Here is a 22,124-nt window from a genome sequence, read left to right as displayed (position 1 = left end):
GGTCCTGTGCAGGGCTGCACCACAGACCTGAAGGGAGACAACTTTTTCTTCAAAGGTCACTTGGTTGCATCTTATTCTCTGTTGGCACAAGAACAAACTGACACATTTGTAAAGGCTGAATACGTACTGTTGATTATCTCTCTTTCTCTGACTCCTGACATTTCAGCTGGCCATGAAGTAGGCCAAAGATTATATCTTTTTCCCTCCTCAGAGACCATCACATTTCTGCTACACTTTTTAATGTTGCGGCATGTCCATACAACCATATTGATGTCTTTTTCATAACAAATGAGCTTGTGATAAGAAAACTTTGTAAGTCTTGCAGTTGAATGTTTGTGGCCCCACACATAAAGCATGATATGCTGTTTTGTTTTGTTTTCCCAGCAGTTTATCTGTAACTATCAAACTTTCCTCTGAGTAGAATTTCCTAATGACATGCTGCTGCTTCTGAACACTATACAGTAGTGAATATGCTTAAAAAAGTGGCTGTGGCAGGAGCCAAATTCTGATTTTATCTGTGTTTGTGTCTCTGTGCGTGTGTCTCATCAGGAAGCAGTGAAGGAGAACCACAAGAAAAGGGAGATGGAGGAGAAGATCAAGAGAGCCAAGCTGGCGAAGGAGAAGGCAGAGCGTGAGAAGCAGGAGCGCCAGCAGAAGAAGAAGCAGCTGATTGACATGAACAAAGGTATGCCACTTCTCCCCATGCCGCCACCGAGCCGGAGATAGGAGAACTCGGAGCACGAGAACAGGAGGATGGAAGGGGATTTCGTGGAAATCTGCTTCACATAGATTTGAACTGAAGGAAGAGGATAGTGTGTAGGAGGAGCAGAACTTATCTTTCTTAGCTATGAAGGAATTCTATATTTACTTTGATACCTAGCACAACGTTTCCAAACAAAACAGAGGTTATGTTTACACGTTACGTCAAGTTTCGTCCATGTATGTAGAAAGACATATTTTTTCATAAAGGACACACATGTATAATGTTATACATATTTTACATAGTGTATATCGTTCAGTTTTGTTACCAGCTTCCATCGGGATACGAAAGAACTTGCAAGGAAATATTTGTGGGCATGTAAAGATTGAAAGCTGTGCACGACATATAGAAAAGGCAAAAGCTTGTTCTCCAGAAGGCACGTCCAATATGATCGTGGTCATTTTATTAGTCCATTGGCCCATTTATCCATTGGTCTTGTCGAAGCAATGGGCTGTTTTCAGGCGGCATGTTACATTTAATGTTGCAAATAGCTAGAATTAGACTGTGTCCTCAAGCAATGCCAGTAAACCGTGTATTGATCAATGAAAGTCACAGTTGTTCACACATGAAAAATAATAGTGACAGAGCTTGGGTGCCTGTGTGTAGTTATGCCAATGACACTGAGAAGATATTTCAAGCCTGGAGGGGCTTTGTGAGCAGTCAGTGTGTTCTTTTCTTCTTCATTTTTTTCTTCTTTTCTTGCACAAATTGACTGGGATTTTCACAATTTACCAACTTCTAAATGTCAGCACCAGGCAGAGACCTCTCTGTAGCTCAGCCATATTGGGAAATGTGACAAGACAGTTCTCAGTATGCCACAAACTCTCCAAGATAATTGATGCATGCTGCATTTTCTTTTTCCTAAGCAGTGACCTCTCTGAAAGCCTCACTTTTAATAATCCAACATGTCTGAGCTGAGGGAGCCTGTCTACCCCTCTCTCTCATTCTGGCTAACCAGATGGAGAAGGATAGAGAAGTAGGTATGATATTAAATATTTCTGCCAGAGCAGATTTTGATCTCAGTTTCTGAATGCCATAATATGACTCGTATGAATAAAACATAAGGATGACATGGGCAACGTTGCCTGCGGCCTTGGAGATAGTGGGGATTGTGCACCAGCAGCACCAGCACCTAGCTCGTTGGACTCTTGCGATAACAATGACCTTTGAAATGATGAAATATGCACTTTAAAATTCAAGTTGTATCAAGCCCGAGCTGTATTTCTTTCTTATGAGAAGGTTCTTACCTACACGGGCTTTAAATGTTCATATTTTTGAGTACTAACTTCTGCCTATGTGGAATGTAATCAGAGGAAGATCGATCAAATGCAGAGATTTTTAAATGTACTCTGTGAATGAGAATCTGAACTTCAGCCAGAAGCAGGTTGGAGGTTACAGCAGCTTGGTGGTTTGTGCTTCTGTTTTCTCTTAGCTTCCCTTTAAGCTGTGTGGTTTGAACACACATTGCAGGATATTTGGTGCTTTCACGTCTTACTTTTTCCCTCCATTTCTCTCCAGTTAACAGCTTTGGCTTAAGATTCTTGGCTTTCTTCTCCAATCCTGTTCTACAATTCTACATGTGCTACCGAATTAGTTATTTTCACATCACTATTTCAGCCTGAGCGTCAGCAATGTTTCCAGAGATGGATCGTTTAATACCTTTAATACACCTTTAATTAATTATGTCTGAAAATAATTTAGTGTTTTCGAAGGTTGAAAGGCTAGAATTATAATAGTCGTGTCTTTATTGTATACTAAATTTGTTTGTAGGCTAAATATATAGATGGAAGGGAGAGAGAGAGAGACAATGAGATCAAATATAAATAAATTTAGATTGCAAATCCATTAACATAAGCAGCTAGAGTAAACATATGGCTGTTGTATTATGAGAATTATGCTCAGGTCATTGTCTTATCTGTTTTATGGATTTACAGATTTTCTCATTTTATTGCTTAAGAGAGTCTTTGATGGATCATAGTATTCAGTTTAATGCCATTTCAAGAGGCTATTTTTGAGAAGGGATAGATTTGATGTCATTTCACAAATTGCAACCTAATCCTCTTCGCTTGCAAATGATTAAGAACGAAATACATATTTAATGGGAGTTTAATTCATTTAGCTTGTGCCAGGATGGCACCAGGGTGGGGGAGGGTTGACGGACAAATGCAGTAGGACAATCATTTTCCCCCCTGAAAAATCCCATTTCCTAGTTGATAAAACTTGCAATTATGCTCTCTCTACGTTCAGTGACACACACACTTCGTCAACAAGCGTGATTGATAGATGAGACAAGCGCTGAACACGTTTTCTTTGTGAAGTATTAGAAATCCTAACGTAGGAAATTGCTTATGAAATCATTACCCAGTCACCCCATTTGTTTTAATTTGCTCTAAGTGGATTTCCATATTCTCTTCAACTGACCAGATGTTCAACATTTACTAAATCACTTTACTTCACTGGAAATAACTGTTGAACACTGTAGAATAAATCCAAACTAATGGTTCTGTCTAAAACACGAGAAGATGGCTCAGCGCAGCAGGATATTTTTTATTGCAGCATATGAAACAATGTCACAAACAGCATGCTGAGTGTGTCAAGTGCCCAAGCATGGTAGAGCATCTGGACTTTACTTCTCTAAGGCATTTGTGAAGAGTAGCAGACCCCTTTGGCTGCTTGCTCGGCTGGCATCTCTGAGGTCAGTGCCCCCGTCTGGGGCAAGTGTCTGAACCCACATGTCAACTGTATACCCCAGTCAAATTCACTAAGCTTTGAACAGAGCCGGGAAGCACACATGCTTCTTTGAGCCCAATTCAGCTTGGCATAAGGCACATAAAAGGAAATAAACACGCAACCAGAAAAAAGTAATAAGTCAAACATTTTATTTAGTCCATGAGAAATTTGTTTTCTTTTTTTGTCTATTTTTCTCAGAAAAAGATACAAAACCAAACCTAATCTAGGTTCTGTGTAAACGTTCCCTTCGCGACGTGAACATCTAAAAATACACTGTCAACCTGAAGAATATAAAGCTTTAAAGCATACTGGTTATAACTTTCGAAGTTCACATTACCTTTTATGAGTGTACCAACTGCCTGCTAACTCAGTTGGAAACACAATGAAATGTTATCCAACTTTATTACTTTACTAATTGCGGATCTCAAAAGAAAAATATTTGAATGGAAAACTATATTTCAGTAAAATCAGCTCTTATAATTGTACTACAGGGTATTACTAAACGCAGTGGCTGCACAGATGCTGTTTTTATGATTAAGTTTTACTTGCAAAGGGATCATTGTTTTAGAGACAGAATTAGAGCCCACCCAGCGTCAGTCCATTGCAACAGCTGGCAGACACACTGACAGAATGTGGATCCATACATTTGGTAGCTCACTGGGATTTTTACAGCAGATAAATATGTTTAGGCAAAATGTTTGTGTTTGGGATGACACATAGTGTATTCACCTTCATATTTTTTCACAAAACATCTGGTTGAGGTTGACTATGTGACATTTTCTCTCAGTGTCTTTAAAAGTCCCAGAGCCAAGGTTCAAACCAACAGACATTAAGCAACATTTCCAATAATTCAAGCCCTGCTGTGTAAAATATCGTTTGTTGTTCATTTTAATGTAATTGTAATTATGTAATTATTACGTGTTCTTTATTCTACAGTTTCTATTTATCCAACCTCATTATCTTGTATATAAGGAGTATATGCAATGTATATAAGATAAATTAGCTTAGTTAGGTTAGACACAGTGTAACATTTAAACGTGCAATCAAGATGACATACATGTAACTTTACGCATACATTAGAATGTATTGGAATGTGAATCAAATTTACCCTCTTATGAACATGTTGTCATAATAGTGCTTTTTAAGTTATTTCTTCTTTTTTTTTAGCAAAGAATTTATTTTTCTGAAAAGCAAGTGTCAATTATTGTGGCATGCTAAATTAAAATTACATATTTCTCTGCAGCTGGCTGGCTGGTTGTGGCCGGCAGAGCCCTGTCAGGAATGACAGCAGTAGAGATGCAGATTGATGGTTTCGTGTGACACTGACAGCTGCCGGTAGGCCAGTGCATATTTGCTATGCAGCCATGCCAGCCAGGTGATCATAGTCAGGGATTGACAAGCGGCAGTGGGTTGGACAGGTTGGCTGTCTAGGTATGCATGTGGCTCCACAGCACAGCAGACATGGCAAACAATATTACCAGGGGAGATAGCTTATAGAGACACGGAGGTCAAAACCCAGGGGAAAAAATATATACTTCTGAGACATATTCTCTCTTTTCCTCACCTTAGCTTAGAAAATGAAGCCAGTTTTAGAGCACTGAAACTGACCTTCTTGTTTGATATATAATATGACGAACAAGGATAGACCTTTCAGAATTCAACAGTGATATATAAAACCAGTTTTTCCACAAACAATAATATCTTCGAAAGACCAGCCATGCCTTCCTTGTCTAGTTATAGATTTGTGATTTGTGATGACTTATGAAAATGAAATCTCTTTCTACATTTGCATGTGGATGTAAGTGCAGTGTAATGCCAAACTTTGAACAAATTGTTTTTTCTTTGTCCTTGCATGTAAGCTGTCTCAATTTAGAGTGCAAAAAGTGCAAGCCATCATCTGAAACTTCTGCATATGGACCGGTGAATTCTGCTATTACCCTGAAAGACAAGAACAAGGGCACCAGGATTATCTGCTGTCATAGACCTATTCTAATAAATTACAGCATGTTAGATTGTGCTGTATCTCCAGTAAGAATCGGGGTCTGCCTCAAGGAGATGATGGCACAGAGATTATAGAGGACTGCGTTTCAGTGCTCTTGGCCCAAATAGAATAAACTGAAATATGTAGGGAAAAAAGGCATGCAAGGATTAAATACACTTTGTTGAAAAATGCCATTTTGCAAATGAAAGTAATACAATAAAATAGTCATCCACTAAATTCCCCGATTTTGATATTTCCAGTACATCTCTAAAATTAAACGTCAGCATATTAAAGTGACCCTCATGCTTTATGGGGAAGCTTTTAGTATTTCATGATAAATACCCCACTCATTAGCAATTAAAGGCAGCATGGGAATAGTTTTTATCTGTCTGCATTTTGCATCACTTTTTCAAGGTGAACTGGTGTATTTTCTGATATTCTTTAGTATTAGGAGAAATGCAAACAAAAACAAAAAGTGTGTTATTTATGTAATTTTAGGAAGCTCATCTCTAATCACTGTCATTTCTGACTTTGTTTCCTTCTGCACGGATGGAACATTCCTTCTTGCAGTATTCTCTCTCCCATTGCTTTCAGAAATATTCTTCTTCTGCTTGGTGAAATCAGCTCCGGCACAGTTGAATCTCATTAATTTGTGGGTGGTTCAAGTGTCTGATCATTTCCCCTCCCAGATCTGGACCTCACCAGTCACTTTACAGTCAATCAAACCTAATTACCCTCGCTACAAAGACCGTCAAATCCATTTAGCTTCCCCAGGCAGCACCGCCTTTCACTGATGTGAACAGCCCATGTGGGGTTTGGTTCAGATGTTATCTTGATCTGGATTCCAAAACTGCATCCACTATCCAAATATGCCACTCACCAAAAATAAAGACTCTACTCTGTGCAGGATGGATGAAATCCACAATCTTTAGAGCAGCTGAGTATTCTTCCACTGGCTATTTGGCAATGCATTAATCTTACCTGATCTTTTAACTGACCCTGGTTTTTCGAGGTTTTTATAAACACATATGTACTTTTTTACCATTCAGGCAAGATTCCATTGATTGTACTTTACGTTAGAAACTGCCATCAGAACCTGTCATGTTGATGTAGCACCAATATTTTAGATTTCTTGTCCATGTTTCCGAAAAGCACAGTCAAAGTCGGCATTGTTCACTTGTTTATGTTTTACAGATTTGAGGTTTAAACCAAACCGCATTACACCTCCTCCATCATTGCTGCAGATAGCATTGCACAATAAAACACCATTCCCTCTCAAGGACCCAGCCTTGAGACACTAAAATGTTAAGCCGAAATCTTTGCATGGACTTTTTCACAAGCACTATGCCAGCTGAATGTTTGTAAAGACAATGACCTAAGAGTTATACGCACTGCGGCTTTTCACAATAGCTAAACAGCAGCTTTTTGCTGTGATAGCTGATGAGTAGACAATGACACAAGAAAAGTGTTGCATGAGGTGAAACAGAAACAGTACTGAAGATAAACTTGTCCCCACCAAGACCACAGAGTGGGATCACTTAACAGGGAAAGTTTGGTTTATAGAAGACACCATTAAAGTATGTATAGACCTTATTGTATATGGCCTGCTGCGAGGTCACTTCAAAAGATTCATGTGGGTCAGTCACTACCATAATGTTGTTAAATTAAGCAGAACCTCATTAATGGAAAAAGGGCAATAGTGGTCTTCTCTGATGTGAGGACAGGCATGGCCCTGCTGGCACCCTGACACGATGACCCCATGTGGCTCATCTAAACTGTGTCATCTTAACATCTGTCAGTGCTGGGTTGGAGCTGTTGTTTGTGTGTTGGTGTTACTGGCCAAACTAGCCAAAAGCAATGGATAGATGGTGATAGCAGTATGCTAACTTGGGTGGCCTGCAGGCAGTAGAAGCAAATGATAGCAGAGGAAACAGAGTGTGGTGATGACTATGTTGAAAGCATTTCTCTTCCCCCCTTCCCATTTCCCAGTGTCCCCTCCCTACTGTTTCTCACTCGGGGCCTAGCAGCATCCATCCAGATGGAGGGTTTATTTTTGTTTTTGTTTGTTTACTTATTCATGCATCCAGCTATTCGGGGCATCGCTAGGGCTTTCGTTCCACCACAGAATGCAAATCGCCACCGCGGCTAATCCACTTTCATCTCTCCCTTGTCGACATCCAACTTCTTTGCACGTTTCCTCCAGTCTCTCGTAGTCAGGGCAGTCATCCTTTCAGTGTGTGAGATCAAGCCTGCAGTGACCAGGCCAGCCTACCATTTCTCTGTACTTTATGCATGTCAGCACAATGCACCGTTCACCTTCCACCCACCTTTAGTAACTGCGAGACGTTTTTCTGGATCTGAGTGTCTTCCTTACTTACTTTCCCCTGACCCTGGCGCCAAACAGGACCTCACAGCACAAGTTAAGTAGTAGCAAGACTGGCATTCCTTCTGGAATGGAGAGTTGTGGGAGCATCCCTAATTGAGTTAGAGAGGACATGAGTGGCTTTGCTCATTTAGTTGTTACAGTAAAACAGTCCAGACCAATCAGCAGGCAAATTTTCTTTTGTATTAGCCGGTTTACCCTTCAATTCCCATTCGTCCTCCTTTCTTTTTTCATTCTTCATTCAAGTGGAACTAGGAAGCTTGCACACACTTATTAAAGACTACGGCCATTCTGAAAAGTTTCTCAGATTATTGTGCCAAAGCTTTCGTCACGGGCAGCGATACTGCAGGGATATGGTAACAAAAAAGGGTCAAAACAAAAAGAAAGACATCTAACAGGTGCACGATTCCTCTCCTTTGGGCGTTTGTGTTCTCTGCGGCAGTAATGCTCTTTGTCTGCCCTCTGCTGTGGCAGGAGGGCAGGTGGGTGAGTAGAAGGGGTTGCTGTGCTCAAAGCTAGCTAGTTAGAGAGCAGGCAGCAGGGCAGTGAGAGGAAGGGGGTGTTGAGTAATGCAGGTGGTTGCCGGCCGAGCCTGAATTCAGGTGTGAAAATAACACAAAACCAGGTGCATGCAAGTGAGACTGGAGAGATGAGATGAGATTAAAAGAAAGTGTGGTTGTTGCCTCTCCACCTGGCCATAAAGCAGAAACCCACCCCCCTCCACCGAGGCTTTTGTTTCACGGCTAATGGTCCAGGTTAATTGCACAGGTGACTTTCTGTGGGGGAACAGATGGGCTCAAATGTGTTCAAAAACAATCCCAGCAAGCAGAAAACAACTAAGAATGAGTTGTTCCTCTCCTCTTTATTCTTCCTTTCCCTTCTAATCTTGTCTACTAAAGTCATGAAGGGTGACTGCAGTGAGGTTAAACTCTCACTGTGTTCTTCTCTCACAGTGGGTTCAATTCATCAAGCACAAGGCCGGTAAGCTCTCATTAGATCTCATTACAGTGCAAATGAGCCTCAGGAATTTGCTAGTGGAAGGATAGTAGTGGATAATAGACAGCTCTCCTATGCCTTATGTTGAGAGACTTTGATTAGAGCAAAGTATTTTAAGTGAATAGAAATTTAGAGGATAGTGGAAAAAAAATACGATTGATTGAAATACATAAATAGCTTTTTTTGTTTTTGCTGACCAACCTGTCGTACTGGTGCATACGGGATATCATAATTTGCCATTATATCAGAAATCCATACTTGAAGCCAGAAGCTTTTTAGGATTCTAAGAATTATTTGTCTCTTTCCCCTCAATGAATCATGAAGGCAGCATGTGAGCCATCAGAAATTGATTTCTCAATTGATCCACTGTGGTTTTTCTCCCCAGAAAAAAAAACATGCAGGGGGTGACAGAAAGCAAATTGAATTTATGAACAGGCATTGTTGACACTCCTGTGTAATTATAGCAGTGCCATGCCTTTGGTGCATGGTACATGTTTCTCTTTCTCTTTTCTGTTTTGAATAATTATGCTTCGTCACATTTTCAAGGTGACAGCTGTTCTTTTACATTGCAGTGCATATTTTGAGTGTTGTAGATGACTGATTCTAATTGGCCTAAGTTAAAAATAGATGTTTTTTTGTTTAGTTCGTGTACATTATGTAAGCTTTTTAGTTCTAATTGGTCATTGACTGACAAGTGTTCTGAAGGAGGCGTCGGTGATACATTGGATTTCTGCAAAACTTGCAAGAACCATATCTCAGTTAATTCATCATGAGCATCCACGTCTGAGTCTTTCTCCCTCTTCCTACCTTTACATTCCTCATGCTGCTTTTGTTAGTAGAACATATACTTGCTTGTGGCTATACTAATCTGCAATAAACATATTTATTTAGCTACTAAACAAATGTGAAACAGGAATTTGTATCACATGAAATGTGAGTCCAGGCTGCAGTATATGTTTTAGAAGTGATTAAAAGTAAGAAAAAAACCTAGCCACAAAGTTTTGAAGAAGGCTTTCACACCCTCGTGTCTTGCCTTGCTCCACTAGTCCATGTCAATAATCCCACCCCACCTCTTTACTTTGGTTCCCAGTGCTGCCTTCTGTGGGTGGACTTTGACTGTGTGTTCTTCCTGATCCTTCTTAATTCTTTCATTTGTTATCTTATGCTTACATAATAGTACATAATCAAGGATACGCTTGCAGTATCTCTGCTCATCCTTTTCCTATCCCTCCCCTACCTCCCTTTACTATTATCAAAGTTAAAGTGCCCCTGGGATTGGTGAATGATACTTTTCTTACTGAAGGTACTTTTTTCTTAGTGAAATAATAATCTTACAAGTTTAGTTTTTATCCCAATCCTTCTGACACCGCATTGCTCTTTCTATCCCTCCTAATTATAAAATGTGATAGTGCTGCTTGTAAATATAAGAGCCAATCCCTAGAACTCAGTTACAGTTGGCTCAGCTTCTGGGGCCAGCTACTACCTGATATCCAGGTAAAGTGAGGTAAGCAGGATCAAAGAAAATAAATGGAAACAGTAGATCATCTCTATCTGGGAGGTAAAGTTTCATAGCTTTGGTTGTGATCTTAAAGATTTAACTCTTTAAGAAAATACCTAAAAGTGTAAAAGCTGCCACCATGTTCCACACTTCCAGAAGCTTTAATAAGATCATTAAGGACCTCGGGGCTGTCCGCATAGGTGTTTCATCACTGGAAGGGTTTGTCAATGTCTTGGGTCTTAGCCCATCTTAACCCATTTAGAAAGCAATTTCCTGTGAGCAGAGGGGATCTTTCCTCTTGAGAAAGATCTGTGGGCATAAAAGGTTAGCTTTTCTGTAATTCCACACCATGCAGTGTACCAGAGCTGCTAATGAGAAGCAGATGAATATTTGCCTTAGGTTTAACAGCTCAAAATAAGATGAGTGAATTGCAGGAATAAGGCAGAAATATCTGCTTAAGTGGCCAATGTTACAGTAAGCAATGGAGAAAGTTTGCTTTGAGGATTAGTGGAATAAGTGTAGTCAAATAATGTGCAGTTTTCTCCCCGAATAAATGCTTACTTTGTCTTTGCAGATTTGTAGAATATATACACCATGTGTATGTGTTAATAAGTTCAGACAGTCTGAAGGCTCAGTTGGGAGAAGTTCTTGGTGAGGCAAAGACCTGCTCAAGTTTAAGCTTTGGACAGCTTAGGACATAGTTAATTGAACGCTGTGAAGTAACTGGGGAGAACGCTTCCCATTTTAGTCATTTTGGTTCTTTCTGTCTGCAGTCCTCTCCCTGAACCTCCGTCTTCTAGGGCTCCAAAGTCCTGGCCATTACAAATGATGAATTGTGCTACAGTTAAGCTAGAAGTAGGACGAATTGATCAAAGTGTCAGGTGCCCCCTGTGATGTTTAGGTCTCCACGAAGAAGGCAGTGAAGAAGGAGCTGTCAAAAAGTTTCTTGTACCACAGTGGTTGTAGATAAATGTTTACCTGCCACTTAACACGTTGTGTCAGACTCACAGTGTGTCCTTACTAGCCTACATAAGAACGAGTACCTAATGATCTTGGGATTTGATATAGTTATAGAGGCTGCAAGTTGTTCAACATATTGTTCTCCAGGTCCACAGGAGATGAAACCCATGCTCCCCCTTTTTAACCGACGAGCTTGCTATCTGAGGTGTAGTGCTGCAATTTGAGATAAGCACTACTTGGCGCAGCTTTGGTTTTGTTCTGATAAAGCTGGTCTAATTAAGCTTGATTTAATCAGGATTGCTTTTAAGCACAGCACACAGTTGGAACAGATACTTTGATTTCAAAGTAGCCCTTGGGAAGAACTTGAGGAAGAAAGAGAAGGAATGAGATAGAGAGTAAAATTAGTGAGTACGACTGAAGAGATGCTTTTTTAAAATTAGCATAAGACATGCTTCTATTCTTAGTTGTACTGTCTTCTTTTACTTCCATGAATGATTGCAGGTGGGATGGTTTATTGCTGAAGGACAATAACAAGAAACATGTACAGGTCTCACTCGCTTCCTCAAAGTATTTGTGTACCAATCCATGTCACTATGTTTTGTTCATAAATTCAATTTGCCTGAGTGTTGTGTACACACAAATAACGAAAGATTGATCATCCTAGGAGTTGGAAAAGTACCAGTTGTCTCCACTTATTTTTGAACATTTCCCTTCATCTGAGCGCAGTGCAGAAATAAGATGCCTGGACCCTGATGGTAAACACTGGGAAAGAGCTAGTTCACTCATATGCGCAAAAGAATTGATGACCGAGTCTTCAGCTCCACAATAACTCACCCTAATGATCCTAGTTTAAAATAATGTCTGTTCTGGACCAGAAAGATAAAAATGGTGCCCCTCTGACTCATTAGTATCAGGGCGTAAAGATAGATGACCCAGATATAGAACCTAAGCCTCTTTCTGAACCCAGTTTCCATTGAGTGGTATACTGCATGTGCACAGTATGTCCACAACTACTCATAGTCTTGGCCTTGTGGACATTTTAAGTGTCTTCTACCTGTCCCGTCAGCCATCCTGGCTGCCTCCACTCCTCTTATTTCGTGGATCCACACAACAGCTGGAATGGTGGACGAGGGGAATGTTTTTCGAAGGCCAGTCCCTGTGTCATTGACTAAACAAGACAGAGCGCTCGGGTATTGAGCGACTCCACACTAAATCTTTGTAAAGAGCACTTAGCTCCCCTGCGTTAGCCACAGAAAGAATATCTGTCAATGACCATCACTGGATGCTTTCATCCTGAGGCTCCTCTAAACTCTAAACTAAACTCTTAAGTGTATTTTCCTCCTCCCCAGCTGTTTACTGAAAAAAAGGCAGGCTTCAGTGACAGGCCTCTGTCTCAATGCTCTTGCACTTGCAGGGATTGTTTATAGCTTATTCAGGAATAAAGCACTCTTTTATTGTGATATATGGTGACCTGTAGTCAGAGAGCACCCACAACACGATGCCTAAAATTAGAGCCATATAGTGTGTCATACAAGTGTGTCTGTAGTTATTATGCACTTTACTATGATAACATTTGTGCTTTTCTTATGTGCTTTCTCCCAGAGGGAGATGAAACCGGTGTGATGGATTCCCTGATGGAGGCTCTGCAGTCAGGGGCCGCCTTCCGTGATCGGCGAAAACGGACACCACGCAACGGTAAGACAGACTGCCGACTGACAAAATACTGTATTTAGGTGCCATTGTGCACTTTTTGTTGTTTCTGTCAGTTTCACTTGTCTGCAGAAAAATACTTGTCCCTTTAAGTTGGTACTAGCTTTCTTGCAACACTGCTGTCTATCATTTAAATTAAATGCTTCTGTGAAAGTGCCGTTCATTCACCGCCTGTACCCATGTGCGACTGTTTCAAGGATTCATTGCACAGATACGGCATTGATACATGTAGAAACATATGTACATATAAACAGGGGGCACAGAAAAAAAAGGGAGGCATGTGTCCTGGTGTAGGTCATTAGAAATTTATTGCCCCTTTCCCATTCATGAAGCACTTAACAGTAGGGCCGAGGCTGATTTAGAGAATGTATTCCATTCTGCCATGATGAATAGGCCATGCCCAGAGGAGTACCACCTAGTAGGGGCGCAAGGGTCAATTGATATGCAAGTCAGAGCTCTGCAGAAGAGTCACAGGTGCTGCTGTCTTCACACTGGCAATCATATTAGGAAAAAAGAAAGGAGAAAAAAAGACAGTTGGCTGGAGTGGATGATTGTGCTGTAGATGTTGAAGAACAGTAAAACAAGGATATATTTTAAAGGCAGACCAGAAATTGTTTTGTTTATATCTAAAAAGTACATTTTAGGTTGTTTTTCCCCAATATTTACATTTACAGACATATTTGCAAATAAACTAATATTTGGTGCATGATTTTGTAATGCTTTATGATAGATATACTGTAATTGAATTAGAATTATCAATAGAATATTAAATATTGTTGGGTAAGTTTCGGATCATTCTTGTAATACAAAAGATGCAGTGAGTTCCTGTCGCATCTAGTCTCCCCTCAATCCAACATGCAAAGAAGCACTCTCCAGAAGGTGCATTTTTCTTCTGTACAGTCAACTGAAACCTCCTGCAGAGGTCATTAAATGAACAGTAAACACAACAGTGGCTGAAGTGCTTGAAAAAAACGTTAAAAGCAGAACAAACAGGAGAGCAGAACAGCTGGAGTTTGTTTTTAGCCTAACACGACCTGTAGCTGCACTTCCTCTTTCTTGCATGCATAGCATTACCTTTCAGATTATCATGCAGGTGAGTGCTTTACTTTAGTAGTGTCTGTCAGTGGTAGATATGAGCACCTGTCCCTGCAGTGTAAAGAGATGTCAAAATTAAAGTCATCAAAGAAAACAAAAACTGGAATCTGGAAATAGAATTTATTTTTTCTCATACTAAATAGGTATAAAAATCAGTTTGCATTTCACTGGAGTAACACTCTACCTATGTGACCCAACATCTCTCTGATTGCCCATCATCACCAGTCCGTCACAGAGAGACTGTAGGAGACAGCCAAAGCACGGGGACAGCATGCTTTCTCCAGACAGAACGGCCATGGCTGAGGTTTAATTTTTTAACTACGTTTTCCACATATAACAGACTATATAACAACAAACAAACACACCCACACTTTCTTCTTGTCTCAACAGCTATAATACTGCTCATCATTCTATAAACAAAACCTCCTCCATTCTTTGCCTGTAACGTTTTCATGCTATATTTCTGTTTGGGGGTTTGTTGTGAGCTGGTGTCTGAATGTTTGGGCAGGTGTGTTAGCAAACCTAAAGGACTTTTTGCCACACTATGGGAGTTCTTCTGCCAATATCTGAAATGTGTCACTTCTGATGCATCTTTGTCTGTTTCCCTTTTTCTTCATTTTTGCCTTCTCTATCTTCTTTTTTCTTTCTTTCTTTCCTTCCCCCCCCCCCAAACATTGTTACAGGTGATCAAAGCCCTACCAGTCCAGCCCCGTGGTGGTCGGGTGCTAATTATGGTAACAGAACTCTAGGTGTGTGTATTTAACTATCATTTTAACCCAAATACCACCTTTGCTGCACTTTTCCTGGCTGCATACCTTACACATCCTTCCTGTTAAACACTCATGCTGAGCTGGTCTACAACATGCAGAGTCCTGTGCTGAGCATTTAACCGAGAAAAGATTGAAACTGTCAGAGTTAGAAGAGTTGCTGTCACCAAAAACATGTTTCAAAATGAAATAAAAATCACAGGACCTATAAGAGAATATCATTTGCAGTGTCACATCAAGTGCATAAAATATCGATATACAATGTTATTTATATTATTGTTATTTATACACCATTTTTGCACCAGCATAGGTACAAATATCCCTAAGAAGTACAATACCAGCCCCAGTGTTTTTGGACATGAATTGACAAAAACCTGTATTATGTATATTAGAAGTAGAGATTAGAACCAAGACTTGCAAACAAACTAATCTCAGATAAAATCGGAAATTTTTAAAAACAAATACAGAAAATATTCTGTCATTCATAAGAATGTAAAAGTTGGAGCATATTTTCTTACTAGAATTAGTATTGTGTGATAAAAGGATCACATTAAACCATGCAGGAGTAGAGCAGAAAATTGAACTGGACATTAATGATTTTAATGCTGGGTGACAGCGTGAATCTTACGCTCTGTCTTCAGAATCCATATGTAATTAAATGACTTAGCCTTGCATTAGCACCTCGATCCTTAATGCACCTCGTAAGATTAATGCAACCCCTAAACGTGGCCGCACTACTCGAAGGAAGTTGTCTCAGCACAGTTCCTGTCTTATGGAGCAGCTACAGTTGTCATCTAATTTCTGTGCTCTTCCTAAAAGCCTGTTGTCACAGCATGATAGCACTTCCTGTCTTCTAGTGATGTTGAGCCAATATTCTGATGGAGAGGTCTGTGGACCTCAGTGCTTTGGTCACTCACAAGGTTTTTGTGTATTACACCTACTTTTTCCCTGAATGTCAAGCTGATGCGCAGTAGCTCACAGTGTCCTTCTAAAGGATTCTTGCTTTTTATGCTCTGCAGGCTCCCTGTATTTTTGTTGTTATTGCTGCATGTCCAAGAACCTGATACTGTGCTTGTGGATGTATCTTAAAGGTGTCATGTTGCACTTTTTGTATGCTGGTTTGTTTGTTTTTTGTTCTTTAATCACACATATCCAACAGTTATTTTGATATAACCTCTAAGTGGACATCTAAAGAGGGTGAAAAAGTTTATATATGCCAAGTTAACACTTGATGTTTTTAAAGATCGTTAAAATCTTATATGGGAACAACCTAATGGTTATATTTAAGGTGTGAAAAGAACCTATTACGTAAAGTTAGGCTGGGCTCGGTGCACAACAACAGCTGTGAATGTGTTTAAACCCTGCTGTCCAGAGTGGAAGTACAGATTGGTAATACTAGAGCTCTCATATTAGCGCCACTATGTCTAATACTTCCAAGAACATTTGGTTGACAAAGGTTTTATTTGTTTCTATGTTGCATGAATTGATTTGGAATTGTTGAGTTTCTACAAGCCTGGCAGGGTCGTAGAAACCTAACCTTGTTCATTTTATTGTGAAAGCCACTTGGCCATGCCTGTGGTACTGAATAATGATGTTGTCACAAGCATGCCCCATATGAGTAATTTCTTTAAAGTATATTAGAGTCTTGTTTATGACAGAGGGTCAGAAGAAGGATGAGAGTGGCACATTGTAGCTTCATCAATGCTACTGTACAAGCATTGCTCTATAAACATAGAAGTCAGTATAAAAGCACTTGTGAAAGTATTTTCCCTGTAACTAAATGTTTTTGCTGGAGTGATGCAGTGGTTTGAAGTGGTAAAATAGTCACCTTTTTTTCGTTGATGAATGCAGAGATGTCTGCATTCAGTCTGACTTACAGTGAAAGCTTCATGAATATCATCCTTGGTCACTAACGCTTATGAAAAAATAAAGTGTTGCTAAAACTGACTGTGTTTGGACTTTCAAAAGCAAAGAATTTTCACTAAAACCACCACCACAACTCTTAACATCAATTATATGATTTGCCAAATTTGAAAGGAACTTCATAGTGCAGGCCTGCCCAATCCCGGTCCTCGAGAGCTACCGTCCTGCAGCTTTTAGATGCATCCCTACTCCAACACAGCTGAATCAAATGGTTTGATCTCTTAAGCATGCCATCATGTTTGGCAAAGGCCTGATAACAAGCCATTCATTTGATTCAGGTGTGTGGGAACAAGGATGCATCTAAAAGCTGCAGGACGGTAGCTCTCGAGGGCCGGGATTGGGCAGGCCTGTCATAGTGGGATAAACCTTCACTGAGGACATCCATCTTAACTACTACTTCCTGCAAATACCAAAGGTGAAACTTCTGACACCACTGCACAATATGAAATAATATGTGACCAGTGAGATCACATAATTACAAAACTAGATACTACCCATCTTTATTTAAAACGATTTTGTTCGCCTTGATTAACCTCCTGTTAATTTCATATTTTGTGCCCATAAATTGTTTTCTTATTTTTGGGAAGTAACCAGGATGACACTTTTCTTTATGATGGATTTTGCGTCATTACGATAAATCCCTGCCCTCCCACCAAGTGCACAGCACTGTGAAACTACTAGAATGCATTGTTTACTGACAGCTCCCTGTTTATTTATATGAAGCCCCATCCTGGTTTGATAAACTGCCGTGTGGAGTCTCTTCTCTGAGGTGATAAGAGGGGAACATTTCTTTCTAAATGTAATCAGTTGCTATGCAAAATAAGGATACCTTGTCTCATCCAATGAAAGAGGACAATGTGTCCATATTGTGTAACAACGTGTCTGCTTGTCTTTGGGTTGCTATTTCAGCATGTAAGGTGGGGAACTGGTGGTGTTTTTGTTTGTTTGTTTTACGTACTACAATATTTTTGCAGTACGTCAAGAATAGCAACATATTCTTCGGGTCAGTGAAGCAGTATTATTTGTGTACTATGTTTATGTGTAAATGCGGTTTCTGTCTGGCTCAGGGATGACAATCCAGTCCCTGAATTTTCTGTTAGAAAAGGTTCTCAGAACAGTTATAGCAGACATTGTGGCAAATCTATTCAATCCTGCTTGTCATGTCTGTTGTAATCTCATGCTTTAAAGCTTGATTAACCTCCTGTCATCCTTAAGCGAGCAGTGTGTGTGAGAGAGACTCCGTTAGTCATACAAGAATCTTCACTTGCGTTGAAAGGAGTTCATTTAAACCCAGCATGCTGTTCTTTGTCGTCCTTTAGGCTAAACCATACTTCAGCAGACTACCTCAAGTGTCAGGCTGAGCACAATTCTTGCCGCCGTCAGTCTTAATTACACCCAATTCCAGAAGCATTTCCTATTTCCTTGTCTCCACTTTGTGTAAGATGGAAAATCTAACCCGCGAGGCCATACTCATGTGTTATGCAATTACACCAGCCATTCCTAATTCGACACACAGAAAGTGGATGGATTGATGGAGACCAGGGAAACAATGTTGCTGTTTTGGAGTTCAGGCTCATTTCAGGAAGTTAATTTCTGAAGGTTGCTTTTCCTTTTTGGGGTGTATTGCAGCTTTTGTTTTTCCTTTTGCTGTAGTGTAATTTAAAATTAAGTTTTACTAAAAAGACATAAGTTACCATACACCTTTTTTATCTCTTATTCCCTTTCTTGTGAGACAGTTACCTGGGAATCTGGCAGGAGATTGGTGGGTAGAGAGCAGGAGCCTCTCATACATCCTGGCTCATCGATTTTCGGTCAGGGATGAAAGCCACAGACTCAGTAGGTCTTTCATACTGGGGGGCATCCCAAAAGACACATCAATCAGATTTCAAAGAGATCCAAGCCCATCTTATTTATTTACCACCTTTTCAATGTCATTACAATCCCAAACCACGGCCTCTCTCCTTTCCTTTGTCTGCCCGAGTCTCCGGCTTCACCTTCACAGGTCAGTCCATCAAAAGTTCCCTCCTCTGTTCTGTCAAGTAAGTCTCTTAAGGACTTACTTGACAGCGAACAGAGAATGATCATCTTATTTCCATTAAGAAACAGAGATGCAATGATATAAAGCTCGTCGGAGTTACGGAATTTCAGCCTAACAGTCTCGAAGCCCAGCAGTTAATTCAGCTGGCCAGGCCAGAGAGTGAGCTCCTTGTATGTTTAATGAAGATTAAATTATCTATTTTCTCTCATGAAATTTTTATGGCAGAAAGTGGATGAATCTGCAAAAAGGAAGGCAAATAAAAAGTCCAAAGGAAAATGTCTTTAAGATGAGGTTGGTAAAGGATATTCCAGTTTTCATTTATTTCCAACCACCTCGTGACATAAATGATGGCTAATGCATATTACGCCTCTGTTTGTTAACCACATCACCCGTATGCAGACAATCACAGTATGTTCAGGCTGGCAGCTGTTTTCTCATCTTTCCCCTGATCTGGGAGAAAGTCAGCCATTTGTTTCTTAAATTACATCACAGGAAGTGATAGTGATCGTAATTCCCTTAGCAATTAATTTGCTCACACATATGTTGTACTCATCGTTTTATCTCTCTGTGTTGTCTCTCAACCTCTCTGGCAGTTGTTCTCCTTGGCTGTTTCACACACACACCTTCAAACATGTGTGACATATCTGATAGGGACTATTGCTGTAGGGTGCCTCTGAGTTGAGGGCTAAAGCTCTTTGCCTCCACAAGCTCCTGGCCTCCACTTTAGGGTGTTGATAGATGTTATTCATTGGGGCAGCCCTAGAGGCAATCCTAAAGGAAGTGGAGCTAACATGATTTGAGGCAAAGAGGCCCAGAAGGTGTTGGTGCCTCATACTGCAACGTGGATGGTTTAGTAGATGTGAGATATCAATAGAGCAGATGAGAGAAGAGTTCTGTGGAGACGTACGGCTTAAAATCTATCACCTGTTTCTCATAGATAAGGATATTTATCAGCAGCCAAACAGAAAAGGCAGATGGAAAGGAACTGAGGCGTGGACAGCCATTCTCGTCCTAGGACTTGGACAAAGCCATTGTCCGTCCTTTTGACCCACAGGGCATCTCTGTACACCTGATCATTTTTCACCCTCAACAGAAAACCCATCACGGAAATATAGATGAAGATTTTATGTACCATTTGAGTACCCTTGGCACATAACTGATTTGTTGCTTGACTCTGCCAAGAGAGGATGTAAAGTAAGTGAAGTGTGACATAGAGCATTTGAGAAGATAAATCAAATCTTAATAATGGCCTTCTCTTTGGACACCAGGGGTCTCTCGCCCCTGCCTCTGTTCTTAAGTACCATCTAACCCCTTTGCTGTTTGAATCACACGAAAGCTATCTGCTTGACTACAAGGTATCAACAGGGGGCTGTCCGACTGCCCTTTTGATGCCATTATCCCCTTTTACAGCTCCCTGTTTGAAAAGACTTACCTTTGCAACTTTGCTTCCGTCCCCTACGGACGTGCTTTTTCTTTCCGTTTTTTCCCTCTTCTTTTTGAAATAAAGTCAGTGATCAAGAGGCCTGAGAGCTCTTAACACTTATGTCCAGTATTGTCTTTCTTAATTAGAACAGGGTGTTGTTGAAGAGCTTCGCTCTCCTGCCTAGTGGATCATCAATAAACAACTGCAGAGGGCAAATCTGTACTAATTTATCATATTCAATAACATCCTAGAGCGTTTGCAGTGGGATGTGTGATTTCCTTGCTCACTTTCCAAATAATATTGGCTTTCAAGTATGTGGGCAGTTATGAAAGGTCACCCTAAGTGTAAATTGTCAATACTGGATCAATTTTGGAGGGCAAATGTGCTTTGGAGGCCCCGTAATGGAAAGTTTTATCTTATTTTTACCCAAGGCACATTCACACAATAAGATTGATGCCATTCATTGTTTGATGTATTCCTAATAGACCTATAAAGTTGCAGAGCTTAAAGCCAAAGGAATGCCTGTGAAAGCCAAATATAGGGGTGGCAATTGGACCATCCCACTAGCTGAAAAATTGCCCTCATATAATTCCAGTGGAATCTCATCCAACCTTATGCTTAGAGCTGAGGGATGGGAAACTTGTTTCGCATGAATTAAACCTTATTTATTGTTCATTAGGCATGCAGCAGGGCCAACTGATGATCAGCTAGAGAGCAAATAATGCGCAGTGGAATAAGATCTCGTATGGTTATGGCTTCCCTTGACAATGAGACACGGTGCCAGAATCGAATGCATCCTCCTCGCCTGTCATTTTTTTAAAAAGTCCTTAATATGATGTGGCTATTATTAAAGCGGAAGACATTATGTCCAGACGGATGTTTGCATTTGATCTGTCAGCAACTATCTACAATCTGTCAGACAGATTGAGGTGCAGATAATGTTTTACTTTCGCATGTGAAGGCTTGATGTGGTGTTGAGTAACATGGAGGTAAAGAGTGAGTTATACGAGCAATTCCTATGAATGCAGATAAAGAGAGAATGTGTCCAAGAATGGTTAATGCTCCGTTTGACAGGACGCACCAATAAAGGTATTGCAGGGAAGAAGGATATTAAAGAAATCACATGCTCTCAGCTTGACATTGCTTTCCTGCTTTATTCTTCACATAATAGTGTTACAAGCTAAATTTAACATGTTTTTCAGTAAGGTTGATTATGTCACACCTCGCCTTTCTGGAGTGCAAAAAGGTGCTCCATCGTTCTAACAATTAGAAGATGGCGAGTTTGAAGTTCTGTATTTTTAGACAATAAAGTGTATTGGATAATTAGTTCACTTACACTTCTGTTTTCCTTCCTGTGGAATAAAACTCTGTAATCAACACTTATGTTAGTTATTTAACACACAAATAGCAAAAGCTGTTATTAAATGAAAAAACAAAACTAAACGTTTGCATTCTGAAAGCAGTAAAAAAAAAAAGATGGCAAAACCAACTGAAATATAATACAGTAAGAATAAGAATAAGAGCCTTTCGTGTGTTGCAAATGAGTCGGACAAATTCTTTTTGAAACTGTTAACAGCACCTGTGCGTAGACCCTTCAGTTAACAGTAAGGGGTGTTTCAGAGCTGTGACAACTACAGTAACCCTGTCACACCATTAGTAGGACGTGCATACTTTCACTAACAAGGTGTTTTGCTTGCTTAAAAGGATGTATGCAGTAGACCATTTCTGGGGTGTGGTAATTGTTATACAGTGGTTAAGACACATTAAATGAAAAGTAATGGTCCTTATCATAATACTTTCTCAAGAGCAAATGCACTCAGCTGATCAGTCAGTTCCTATTTAAACGAGATAACACAAGTT

The 22,124-nt window shown here is 40.1% G+C and overlaps 1 protein-coding gene across 5 annotated transcripts in view; it reads left to right on the top strand.

Annotated features, from left to right (window-relative positions):
* The window catches only part of diaph2 (diaphanous-related formin 2), a 378,094-nt gene that overhangs the window by 315,736 nt on the left and 40,234 nt on the right, over positions 1–22,124 (top strand). For 4 of the 5 annotated variants that reach the window (XM_085244737.1, XM_085244745.1, XM_085244752.1 and 1 more), the window contains 3 exons: positions 550–685; positions 12,911–13,003; positions 14,797–14,862. In XM_085244737.1, the coding sequence (XP_085100863.1) occupies positions 550–685; positions 12,911–13,003; positions 14,797–14,862 (295 nt within the window). The remainder of the gene's footprint in view (positions 1–549; positions 686–12,910; positions 13,004–14,796; positions 14,863–22,124) is intronic. The other variant, XM_085244766.1, reaches the window with a different exon arrangement.

Source organism: Mchenga conophoros, linkage group LG2, assembly GCF_057382185.1.
Source record: "Mchenga conophoros isolate Kocher_MC1m ecotype Shallow Benthic linkage group LG2, M_conophoros_male_GT1.1, whole genome shotgun sequence".
In the NCBI taxonomy this organism is placed as follows: domain Eukaryota; kingdom Metazoa; phylum Chordata; class Actinopteri; order Cichliformes; family Cichlidae; genus Mchenga; species Mchenga conophoros.
Note: the sequence above shows the minus strand (reverse complement) of the source record. Positions and strands in the feature narration are given on the sequence as shown.